The 12,352-nt window shown below is 66.6% G+C and overlaps 1 protein-coding gene across 1 annotated transcript; it reads right to left on the bottom strand.

Annotated features, from left to right (window-relative positions):
• Positions 1–1,479: 1,479 nt before the first annotated feature.
• Positions 1,480–11,040, bottom strand: ADAM11 (ADAM metallopeptidase domain 11). The gene is made up of 26 exons (XM_034070249.1): positions 10,904–11,040; positions 9,478–9,659; positions 8,297–8,373; positions 7,977–8,043; positions 6,953–7,038; positions 6,805–6,871; positions 6,629–6,677; positions 6,469–6,536; positions 6,080–6,154; positions 5,927–5,998; positions 5,604–5,770; positions 5,269–5,353; positions 5,088–5,178; positions 4,934–4,985; positions 4,725–4,824; positions 4,460–4,531; positions 4,107–4,199; positions 3,948–4,028; positions 3,820–3,870; positions 3,364–3,427; positions 3,189–3,288; positions 2,956–3,075; positions 2,642–2,810; positions 2,433–2,547; positions 2,154–2,244; positions 1,480–1,861 (listed from the first exon to the last, which is right to left on the bottom strand). The coding sequence occupies exons 1-26, from the start codon at positions 10,959–10,961 to the stop codon at positions 1,816–1,818; spliced, it is 2,298 nt and encodes a 765-aa protein (XP_033926140.1). The 5' UTR covers positions 10,962–11,040; the 3' UTR covers positions 1,480–1,815.
• Positions 11,041–12,352: the final 1,312 nt, after the last annotated feature.

Here is a 12,352-nt window from a genome sequence, read left to right as displayed (position 1 = left end):
CAGGAGCTCGGGATGGGATGTGGGGACTGGGGGTGTGGGGGGTGTCACCACCCCACTGTGCGTGACCCCTTGCTGGGAATGGGGGGCTGGGGGGGGTGTTTGCTCTCTTGGCTCTGGAAGCACCGGGTGAACCCCTGCCCGAGCCGCTGGCACCTCTGCCTGGCACCTCCCGACCTCACAGCGTTAAAATCGTTAAGAAAACCCCATATATATATATATATATGTCTATTAATGTCCCCAAACCCAGTGACAACGGAAATAGAGGTGTCCCCTCCCCATGGGGACCAGCCTGGCACCGTGGCCCTGACACTGGGGACATTGCGGTGACAGTGATGGAGATGGGGGGTGCCCGTGTCCCCAAAGCCCATCCCACGAGGATACCATTCTGTCCCACTGTCACCTCCCAGCACCCTGGCATGGCAGTGCCCTGTCCCCTGTCTTGTGCCACCCCATGGGTGCTGAGCGGGGCTGTCACACAACACAGGGACCACCATGTGCATTGGCCATGGCTGGGCTTGGGGACACCCTTGGTCACCCTCTGCCGTCACGGCAAGGGGCCCTATGGCGGGCAGGGAGGACATGGGGGGGACACCCCCACTGCTATGGGCATGGGGGTTGTCCCCCGTTATCCCCTTCCTGAGTGTCACCAGGCGTCCCCACACACTCCTTGTCACCGGTGCTGTCCCCCCCATGCTGAGGGTCACCAGTGGTGGAAGGGACCAGTGTGGGCCCCAGTGCTCTGTGGTGCTGTGGGTTGGGTGGCCCTACAGAGCCACCCCATGCATGGGGATGATGTGTGCCATGGGGATGGGGTGTCGCATCCCACCCCCTCCCAGGGGGTCAGGGGCACCCAGTAGGTGCTGTGCAACCACCAGCCATGGGGCAGGGGGGGACATGGGCCACCCACCAAGGACCCCCATGTGCCGCCAGCCTGGAGCCCCCCCGTTGATGTCACCGACCCTCCATCCAGCCCCAGTGCCACCAGTTTGGGGTTCATCTGCCTGAGCTGGGGACGTGGAGGGGGGTCCCTGCCATAGAGGGATGCTTGTCCCCCCCACTGAGGACACTGGGGTTTCAATGGCTGGGTGGGTGCAGCCATGACATTGGGGGGACAAATCCCCACATGGGGACACACACATCTGGGGGTGCAGTCCTGGCCCCCACAGACCCACACCTGGCATCTGGGCAGGGGGGGACACAACTTCCAGGCCTCGATACATTGGTACTGGGGGGCACTGGGCCTGTCCTTTGGGGGACCCGGGCCCCAGGAAGCTGCTGATGGGGGCAGAGGAGGGAATGTGGGGGGGGGGGTCCCTGGTTGCCCCTGCAGGTACATTCATCCCGGTGCCACCAGCCCGGGGGGGGCCGGTACATTCGTGGCGGTGCGGTGGGGGTCGGGGGGTGGTCCCGTGTGTCCCCCCCCGCTCTCCTCCACGGGCTCCCCGTTTAATTGCTGTTAATGAGGCGCTGGGGGGGGGGGGGGGAGCAGGGCAGAGCCGTTCTGCTCAGGCCCCCCCGGACCTGCAACACAGAAGTGGGGGTGCGTTTAGTGAGGGGCTGTGACATGGGGGGGACACATGGGGGGGGACACTGAGCTGAAAAGAGCCAGCAACTGGTGTTGTGGGGGGGGAGGTGGCTGCTGCCAGTGTCCCCCCCCCCTCCCTCCTTCAACCCCTGTCTCTTTTCAGCTGCGGGGGGCACAGAGATGGAGACAGCACGGCCGGACACACAGCGACACGGACAGACGGGCCCGGCCGGGGGGGCTCCCACGCTGTCAGGTGACGGTGACAGTGACGGAGACGGGGGGGGGGACGGTTACACTCCCTGCTGAGCCGGATCGTACCTTCCTCGACGGATGTTCCTTGGGGGGCGGCGGGGGGGGGAGAGGAGAGGAGCGTTAGAGCCAGCCCTGGGGGTGCCCCCCCCAGTGCCCCACGGGCAGTGGATATGTGCAGGTATGGGGGCACCAGCACCGCACTGGACCATGGGTGACAGTGACCCCCCCCCCAGTGCCACATGCAGGCAGGGACAAGGAGATGAGGGATGCCCAGGGACCCACGGGGGGGGGATGCCCAGGTCAGGGGGGTCCCCAGGGCAGGAGGGATGCGGCAGTGATGGCAGCACAGGGGATGAGCCATGAGTCGGCTGCTTACTTAAATCCCCAGCCTGTCCCCCCTAGGACGATGGCAGCCACCAGTACAGCCCCCGCGATGGAGCCGATAATGATATTGGTGCCACTGGGACCTGCGACAGGGACACACATCAGTGGGGAGAGGACACGGGGACACAGCCCCAGTGATGGGGGGGGACTGGGATGGGGCAGGACCCACTTGTGCCCAGCAGAGCTGCAGCACCAGGGTGATGGGGACCCCTTGGTCCCCCCGGGGGGGGGGTTGTGGGGACGTGGGGAGCCCACCATGGGGCACACGGACCCTTGTAGCGCTCCGCCTCCCCCGTCGGCTTCGGCTCGGGGATGGGGTCGTAGACGCTGCAGTCCTTCCCCGTCCACTCCGCCCGGCAGATGCATTTGCCCTCATTGCTGCAGACCTGCGAGGGGACAGCGTCATCCCCCCCCCCCCCCCGACGTGTGACACCCCCCGTGGGGGGGATCCCCTTCCGTCCCCCCCCCCCTGCCCCTCACCCCGTGGTCGTAGCAGATCTTCCCGTCCCAGCTGCCGGGGCAGGAGCTGAAGTTAAAGGCTGTGGCTGGAAGGCACCTGCGGTCGAGACAGAGCATCCCAGGCCCGCAGGGGGTCCCGTCCTCCACGTAGCTCAGGTCCGAGCCGTCCACCAACTGCACGTGGCCCCCCCTGCGCCGGACAGGGAGAGCCGGGGTGACCGGGGGGTCCTCCTGGTCATGGGGGCTCCATCCTGACCATGGGGGCTCCCTCCTGACCATGGGGGCTCCCTCCCTGCCCTGGGGGCTCCCTCCCAGCCCCGGGGCCCCCTCCCCACCTGCAGTCCACGTAGCGGTTCTGATGGAAGAACGTGGTTGTTGCCACCTCTCCGCTGAGCTCCCCCAGCCGCGGAGCCCCCGAGATGTTGGCACAGAGCAGGAAGCCGCAGAGCACGTCCCTGCCATGGGGGCCCCCCCGGGGTCAGCGGCCGGGGGGTGGCACCGGGGGGGGGGGGCACGGGATGGGGGGGGCACGGGATGGGGGGGGCACAGGATGGGGGGGGGCACTCACTGCTTGTTGCACTGCAGCCAACCCGGCCCCTCCCGACCGCAGTTGCCCCTCTCGGTCCCCTCCACGTTGAGTTTCTCGTAGCAGAAGCGCTCGGCTGAGCCTGGGGGGGGGGAGCGGCCGTCACCCTCCTGCCCCCCCCCCTGGCCCCCCCCCGCCCCCCGGGGGTGGTACTCACCGCGGCCCCACAGCGCATTGCACTGCCGGTCTCTGGTCTTGCAGCGCCCACCATAGCATCGGCCCTGCGGGGGGGGGACAGAGGGGCTGCGGGGCCATGGAGGGGGTGCAAGGACAAGGACCCCCCCCAGGGCCAGGGACGTGTGTGCAGGGGATGGTGTCTGAGGTGCAGGGACCCAGGGAGGGTTTGCTCATCCCATCACTGTGGGTGGGTACATGAGGAATGGACTGGGAATACTGCTGGGATTCGGCATCCACAGGCACACACTGAGGGTTCACCCACCCTGGGTACCCCAAACCCTGCATCCTGCACGTGTGTGGGGTCAGTGTGGTTGCCATCATCAACATGCACCAGCACCGGGATGCTGGAGTCCATGGGGACATTCCTGAGCCCCATAGGGACCATGTGCCCCCCAGGGACATTCCTGAGCCCCATGGCTGTGCCCCACGGCCTCACCTGCTCGTTCTCACAGAAGTAGCCATCCAGCTTGTGGAGGTTGGGGGGACACTGTTGGGGGACACAGAAGGGGACGGGTGATGCCGCCTGGCCCCATAGGTCCCAGTGCTCCCCCTGCCCCAGCTCACCTGGCTGGAGTCCCCAGTGCAGGTCTCGGGGATGTCGCACTCATTGACAGCCTCCCGGCAGGACACTCCACGCGGCTCATACTGCACCGGGGATGAAGCCACATCAGGAGCTCACCAGATCCATCCCTGCGGGATCCTGGGTCCCTGCCCGGCCCTCACCTTGCAGCCCTTGCAGCAGAGCCCATCACTGCACATGGCGTCGTGGGTCAGTGTGCACTTCTTGCAGCAGTTCCCCCCACTCTTGGCACACTCCTGCCAGGGGAGCATCACGTCACGACATGGCACATGTCACACCACGTCACGACATGGCACATCACATCACACCATGGCACACACGTCACACCACGTCACGACATGGCACATCACATCACACCATGTCACGACATGGCACACACATCACACCATGTCACGACATGGCACATCACATCACACCATGGCACACACGTCACACCATGTCACGACATGGCCATGGCACATCACCGGGTACCGCCGGCAGCCCCGGTCCCGCTCACCGCCAGCGAGCCGCAGTCACACTCCTCGCCTGCCTCCACGAAGCCATTGCCGCACTCTGGGGGGTCCAGGAGCTGCCAGGACCGGGTTGGGGGGGGCACAACGGACACAAGAGATGTTGGGGGTGTCCCCGAGCCCCCGAAAAGGGCACCACCCCCCCCCCCAACCATCCCCTGCTGAGGACACCGGGTTCGGTGCCCCTGGATCCCCAGTGCTGCCCCCAGGACACCGGTACCCCAGGATCGGGGGGTCCGGGGGGGCCGTTACCTTCAGGGGCTTGTTGAAGAGGCAGCTGCCGCCGCCGTCCTGCAGGAACTGGTTGTACTCATCGATGCTGCAGCGAGAGAACTTCCGCGGCAGGTAGTACCTGCGGGGCCGGGGCTGCCGTTACCCCCCGCGGCCACCGGGGGGCAGCACCGAGCCGGGCCCCGGAGCAGGGCAGGGGGCGTCGGCAATGCCCCCACCGGGACACCCACCCTGTGTCCTCCATGATGCAGCCCAGCCACGAGTCCGGACAGCGGCAGTCCCCTGGGGGAGAGCAGAGGGGCTGGGGGTGACCTGCACCCCCGTGGTGGCACTTGGGGGTCCCCCCCTCATTGTCCCCATGGAGCCCCCCGGGGTGCTGGGTACCTGCGGCCGTGCGGTGCTTGTTCCACATCATCCCCACGTTCTGCCCCAGTGTCTGTGCCAGTGTCACTGCCATGGCTGCCACGCTGCCGTACTGCACATGGAGGGGATATGGGGGTCACCAGCATCACCCCCCCCCCCCCCAATCCCCACCCTGCTTCCATGGGGGTCCCACTGCACCCACCTCATTGACACCCCCGGCGCGGGCGGGCGAGCAGATGCCCCCCACAAAAGCAGTGCCACTGCGGCTGCTCTGGAAGGTCCGGCCCCTGGGAGGAAGAGGATGGTGGGGACAGAGGACGGTGGGGACAGGGGATGGTGGGGACAGGGGATGGTGGGGACAGGGGATGGTGGGGACAGGGGATGGTGGGGACAGGGGATGGGGGGGACAGGGGATGGGGGGGACAGGGGATGGTGGGGACAGGGGATGGTGGGGACAGGGGATGGGGGGGACAGGGGATGGTGGGACCGGGGACAGCAGCTCCAGGCCCCAGGGATGGGCACAGCCGCGGTGCTCACGAGAAGAGGTGGACGGTGTCACTGTGCTCGGCTGGTCCCTCTCGCCTGTACTTCACGAACTCCGTCAGTGTCTCCAAGGAGTCCTGTCCCATGCGGATCCGGTCCTCCGAGGCCCACGTCTCCATGGCCACCAGCACGATGCGGGTGTTGAGCTGCTCCTTGTAGATCTGCAGGGACAAGGGGGGATGGTGCTGGGGGTGAAACTGCTCCTTGGGACAAACCCATCAGACACCAGGGGGGAACCCCCTGGGACAAACACCTTGGGGACCCCCTGTGCCAGGGACCCCCTGTGCCAGGGACCCCCAGGCCAAAGGGGCTCTCACCATATCAGCCAGGTTGACCACGGACTTGGCGAAGTTGCTGGTGAGAACCACGGACTTGCGGAGCTGCAAGAACTAAAGGGGGGGACCAGGGACAGGTTGGGCTATGGGAAAGGGGGGGGACACCCCGAGCCTGCCAGCCCCACCAGCACTCACCAGCTGGTGGTCGTTCACCACAGCCAGCTCAATGTACTTGGTCTCACTGTGCACCGTGTGCTGGGCTCGGCGGACCTGCCGGTGGGAGCCCATGGCTGAGATCCGGCAGATCCACCTGCCCAGCCCCACCAATGGGGCTTTGGGATCCCATCTATGGCTGCCCATAAGGGATGCTTGGGATGCACGGAGCGGGGAAGCCACCTGGGTCCCCCCTGCTGTTGGCAAGGTCCCCAGGGCATCCCTGAGCTGCAGCAGGACCATCCTGCCAACACATCCCAGCACCCACAGACCAGCCCTGCTGCACCCACAGCTGAGGCCAAGCCAGCAGCCAGAGCCCAAGGACTGAGCATCCTTGTCCCCAGCCCCACGTCCCCCCTGTGCCCCCCAACCTGCCGCCGCCGCCGTAGCTTTGGTAACCCGCCCGCAATGCGCTGGTTCCACACGGGGAAGAGGCAGCCTGGAGGGAAGGGACAGAGCTGGTGGGACTCAGGACCCGGAGCCACCAGCACCGCTCCATGGGACAGGCACCAGCTCCATAGGAAGGCTCACCCGGTTGGGAGCAGTTGGGGATGCGCTGGACCACGTGCGGCCGAAGGCCCTGCCATGGGGAGAGGAGCATCACGGTCCCCATGGATGCGACACTGCCACATCCCTGTGCCCCCAGGCTGCAGCCGGGGCTGTGATGCTGCAGAGTGGGAGCCCATGGTGGGTCCTGGGGCACTGACCTGCCCGTGCTCGATGCCCTCCTGGGGCTCGATCAGGAACGTGGCTCTGCCGTCCGAGAAGACCCCACTGCAAAGAGCATTGGGGGGGTAATGGGGTGCAGGGGGTGCAGCACCCCCTGCCCCACACACAGCATTGGGGAACACTCACCTCAGGCCCTGGCAGCTGGAGAGAGCTGCAAAGGAGTGGGGCTGCCCCCGGATCCGGCCCTGGTAGTAGCAGTGCTCCCCTGCACCCTGCCCGAGCACAGGGGGGGGGCTGAGCCGGACGGACCCTGCCCTGCACCCATCCTGCTGGTGCTGGGCAGGGTGCTGACCCCTTCACCGGCACCCCCAGGAGCCAGCCCCCTGGCTGGTGGTTCATGGGTTCACTGCCTGTCACCCTTAGGGTGTGCATGGTGCCCTGGGCAGCACCTGACACCAGCACCCACATGGGGTGCAACTTCCCATCACCTATGGGAGCAGCACCCCAAGGCATGGGGCACCCCAGGGGCAAGAGAAGGGCTTCCTAAGGCCACCCGGGTGGAGATGCTGAGCTGCTGGTGGGCTCCTGATGGGGTTATGAATGAGCCACCATGATCTTGGAAATGGCATGGCATGGCCCGGTGATAGAGCATGGCACAGCATGGCACGGTGATAGAGCATGGCACAGTGTGATAGAGCATGGCACAGCATGGCATGGTGCAATAGAGCATGGCACAGCATGGCACAGTGATAGAGCATGGCACAGCATGGCATGGTGCAAGAGCATGGCACAGCATGGCACAGTGATAGAGCATGGCACAGTGATGGAACATGGCACATCATGGCACACTGATAGAGCATGGCACAGTGATAGAGCATGGCACAGCATGGCACAGTGATGGAGCATGGCACAGTGATAGAGCATGGCACAGCATGGCACAGTGATAGAGCATGGCACACTGATAGAGCATGGCACAGCATGGCATGGTGATAGAGCATGGCACAGTGATAGAGCATGGCACAGTGATAGAGCATGGCACAGTGATGGAGCATGGCACAGCATGGCACAGTGATGGAGCATGGCACAGCATGGCACGGTGCAGCATGGCACAGCATGGCACACTGATGGAGCATGGCACAGCATGGCACACTGATAGAGCATGGCACAGCATGGCACAGCATGGCACGGTGCAGCACGGCACGCAGCTTACCGTGCTGTGGCTGCCGTTGCCGCCCGCCCCAACGTGCCGCTCCACGTAGTGGGAGGCGAGGAGGTGGCTGCCGGGAGCAGGAAGGGGGTGAGAGGAAAGGAGGAAGAGGAAGGGGAGGAAGAGGATGAGGAGACAGAGGCAGCATCAGCAGGGCCCTGCCTGCAGCGCCCTCACCGCGCACCCACCCCCGTACACATGGCACCAGCCCGGTGCGGGACCCCCCCACTTTGGGAAGGTGCTGGCACCCTTGGGCCCCTCTGCCCCCCTCGGCTCAGCACCCAGGTGCCCCCCACCCCACTGGGACCCCCGGGGCTGCTCACTGGTTCAGCTGGAGGTCGAGGGTGAAGGCTGAGCCGAAGGCACGCACCACGAAGCTCACCCGCGCCAGATGCAGCCCCTGCGAGAGGGATGGAGCCGTCACCCCCCGACAATTAAACCATCACCCCCCAAACCCGCAGCCTGTAAAGAGGCGCTTTGACTTTAACCCCCCAAAACCAACATAAAGGAGAACGCTGCAGTTTTGCCCCCGAATCATCCCTACCCCATCGCACCCGCATCCCATCACCACCTCCTCGGTGCATCCCTGAGCATCCCCCCCCCGCTCCGCTTCACCCGCCTGCGGTCCCGTCATTCCTGACCTAATTCCTGCCGGCAGCTCCGAGCTGAGCTCTGCGGCTCCCACCCGAGCCCGGACAACCTCAGCGCACGGGGGAGGTCCGGCACCGGCAGCGCAGCCCTTGGGAGCGCCGGTACCGACGGGAAATGGCGACCGAGGAGAACCCAAACCGGTCCCGGTGCCCCCTCCCCTCGCTGGGTGTGACACGGGGACAAGGACACATTCACCACCGCACAGCACCGCAGGGGGGGGGGTCCCAAGCCGAGCCCGTGCCCATGGGGCCGGGCAGGAGGGCACAGAGGCTGCCGGGGAGCCGGCCCCTGGGGTCCGTACCCGCTTTGACACCTCCGGTTTAAACCGCGTCTGCGGCGGCGGCTCCTCAATGTTCCCCCTTTGATCCGGTAGGGATGCGGGGATGGATGCGCGGAGCCGCCGCCTTGACAGCACCGAACCCCATGGGTTCCGATGGGACGCGGGTGCCGGCACCGACAGCCCCGGGGGGGGGGTGGGGTCACCGGCTGCAGTGAGCCCGGGGGGGGGAACGGCTGCGGTTGGGGGTCAGCACCGGGTGGGAGCCGCGGGGCTGCTCCCCTATGGCCTCGCTCCTTCCCGGAGCCGTGAGCCCGTTCACACTGCGGGATTCCTGCCTGCTCCCATTTCATCTCCCCCCATGCGCCGGTATCCAGGTTTAATGGGATTTCATGGCACACATCCCTGCAGCGGCAGGGAAGGCAGCGGTGTGGAGTCCAAGGGGATGAAGGCTCCGGTTTGGGATGCTGGGGGCCATGCACATGCTGGGGTGCAGCGGGGTCGGTGACAGCAGCTCCCTGGTGAACTGCCCACCCCCCCAGAGGGAGCGGATGGAGGGGGTTGTGGTTCACTTACAGGACCTCCTCCTGCTCCAGGCTCATTCCTGACCCTGGTGTCCAGCTGGTGCCTCTGGACCTCTCCTCCCGAGCTGTGTCCCACCAGCCTGCTGGGGTGGGTGATCTGGGAAGTGACCCTCCCGTCCTGCCATCCGGCCCGGGGGAGCCTCCGCTGCAGCGACGGGGCCTGCACAGCGGGACCTGCGGCCAGGGGACACGTTGGGGTGGCCCAGGGAGGGCTGGGGACACTGCTGGGGGCTGGGGACAGGGAGGGCTGGGGATGAGGAGGGATAGGATGGGGTCAGGGGGCGACCCAAACCTGGTGTCGCATCCCAAAAGGGATGCCCATGTCCCAGGTGGGCATAGAGGGGGTTGTGGGGACATGTCCCAGGCTGGAGGATGTGTGGGGGCACCCAGGTATGAGCACATCCCAGAAAGATGGTCTGGGGGTGGCCAGGAGAATGGGAGACCAATTATGGGGACACATCTGGGAGGGGAAGCTCGGGGGCCTCAGATGTCCTGGAGGGGACACCCAGGGGACACGGGTGGCTGCTGAAGTGACACAGGGCAAGAAGGGATGTGGGGGGACCCAGGGACCCATTGCACCTGGAGGAAGGGGGGGTCAGGGCACAGCAGCACATCCTGGAGGGGACGTCCAGGGGACAGGGAGGGCCGAGATGGGGACACCTCTGAAGGTGTCCAAGGGATACGGTGGCCCAGTATAGGGACACATCCCATGGGAGATGGAGGCTGGTGTGGGGACACCTCATGCAGGGGACACGGGGGGAACATAGGTGGGGACACCTCCTGAGGTGATGCAGAGGGCCTCGATGCAGACACCCCACAGAGGAGACACTGAGGGGATGGGAGGGCTGTGCAGGGACACCTCCATAGGGGACACCGAGGGGACACCGGAGAGCCGCTATGGGGACACATCCCAAGGGGACACCGAGAGCTGCTATGGGGACATCTGCTGTGCACCGGGAGCCGCTGTGGGGACACCTCCAGCGGGGACCCCCGGGGGCCGCGATGGGGACGGCTCCGGCTCGGGGACACGTCCTGGGGGGGGGGGGGGGACAAACGGGGCCCGGGGCTGCGGGAAGGGAGACGGGAGACGGGAGGGGGGGGGGGGGGGGGTTCGGGCCCGGCCCCTCCCGGGGCGCTGCGGAAAAATGTGTGGATGCAGCGAAAAACCCGCAGCGGCCGCGGCGGGGCCGGGAACGGAGCCGGGAACCGGAGCGGGGCCGGGAACGGAGCGGGGATGGGAACGGGGCCGGGAACCGGAGTGATGCCGGGGACCGGAGCGGGGCCGGGAACCGGAGCGGGGCTTGGGACCGGAGCGATGCCGGGGCCGGATGCGGGGACCGGAGCGGGGCTGGGAGCGGGGCCGGGAACAGGAGCGGGGCTGGGGACCGGAGCGATGCCGGCTGCGGGACCGGACCTACCTGCCCGCGGGCCGAGCCACAGGAGCAGGGCGAGCAGCCATCCCCGCAGCGGCCTCATGGCTCCTTCATCATCCGAGCGCGGCCGCACCGGGCCCGCGGAGCCGGGGACCGTCCCGCCCGTCCCCCCGCCCCGGGCCGGGCAGGGAGCGGCCACCGGGCCCGGGAGCGCCGCCCCTGCCCCCCCCCCCCCCAACCCCCCCCTCCCTGCACGCGCACACGGCACCGGGCCCGGCACCGGCCGCCGGCAGCGGCACCGGGAGCCCCCGCCCCGGGCCCGCCCCGCCCCGCCCGGTACCGTCCTCTGCCCCCCCCCCCCAAACCGCGGCTGCCGCAGCGCCCCCGGCACCCCCCGCTCTGCAGCACCGGCCGCTGGCACCCCCCCCCCCCCCGCGGTACCGGAGCTCCGTGCCCCAGCATCCAGCCGGTACCGGACACCCCCCGGTCAGCACCGGACCACGGGGACCGGGGACCCCCTCCCGTACATCCTGCACCACCGTAAGCCCCTCCAACCGGCACAGGACCGGGGCCCTGCCCCCACCTGGTTCATGTCTCTATAACCGGGCCCTGACACTGGAGCCCCTCCAGGAACTGGAGCTTCCAACTGGTACCAGGCACCCAATTGGTAACTGAGTCCCCAGCCATTCACAGAGCCCCCCCAGCTGGTGTGGAGACCCTCAGTGGCCCTGGGTCCCCAACTGGTGCCAGTGTTGGCTCTGGGACCCATGCCCTGGATGGAGCCAGGGGTTCCGGGGCAGGATGCTGAACAGGTGCTGGTATCCATGGAATGGGTCAATGCTGGACCATTGGTGTGTGCTGTCACCTGGGGGGTGCTGTGGGGTCCCCACCAACCCTAACCCTCAGGAAATACCAAAACAAGGACCCTCCCTCTTGGGTTGTCCTCATTTGAGGGGATGCTGCAAGGCCACAGTCCACACCTGGGGATAACAGAACAATGTGGGGGCAACAAAAACCCCAATAAACTCCTGTTTACTGCAGCTATGGGATGGAGGCAGGGGGGGTACAGCACCACGGGAAGGTGATGCTCAGCCCTACTGGTGATCAAAGCCATCAGCAGTCACAGGCTCCAGAGCCCTGCAAAAGCCAAAGCCCAAGTCCTAGGCTGCTTTTAGGTACCCCCAAAACCTCTTGGCAAGAGCAGCCAGCCTGCTCCCAGCTCCTCCCCGTTGCTCTTTACTGGGGGCCATTCCACACCTGGATATGCCTGTGCTGGGTATCCCAGAGCCTGCTGAGCACACAGGCCAGGGTACACCAAGGATGGGGGGATGCTACAGGACCAGAGCCAGTGCTGGTCCATGCCTGATGGCCACACATCCTTTCCAGCATCACCCAGCCTCTGCTGCTGGGCACTCCAAAGTAGCTGTGCTTGGGCCACCAGGTAAGATGGACCCCATGAAACAGAGCAGGAGCTCAGCTGCTGTTTTATTTCAA

Source organism: Melopsittacus undulatus, chromosome 17 (genome assembly GCF_012275295.1).
Source record: "Melopsittacus undulatus isolate bMelUnd1 chromosome 17, bMelUnd1.mat.Z, whole genome shotgun sequence".
NCBI lineage: Eukaryota > Metazoa > Chordata > Aves > Psittaciformes > Psittaculidae > Melopsittacus > Melopsittacus undulatus.
This window is presented reverse-complemented; position numbering and strand designations above follow the sequence as displayed.

Bases quoted from the DNA above. Each gene is read 5' to 3' on its own strand.
- ADAM11 (XM_034070249.1), bottom strand. From the start codon at position 10,961: ATGAGGCCGCTGCGGGGATGGCTGCTCGCCCTGCTCCTGTGGCTCGGC. The intron at 6,155-6,468 runs GTTGGGGGGCAC...TCCCACCGGCAG, and splicing joins AGCTACGGCGGCGGCGGCAG to GTCCGCCGAGCCCAGCACAC. The intron at 2,245-2,432 runs GTCCGTGTGCCC...TCCCTGTCGCAG, and splicing joins GGAGGCGGAGCGCTACAAGG to GTCCCAGTGGCACCAATATC.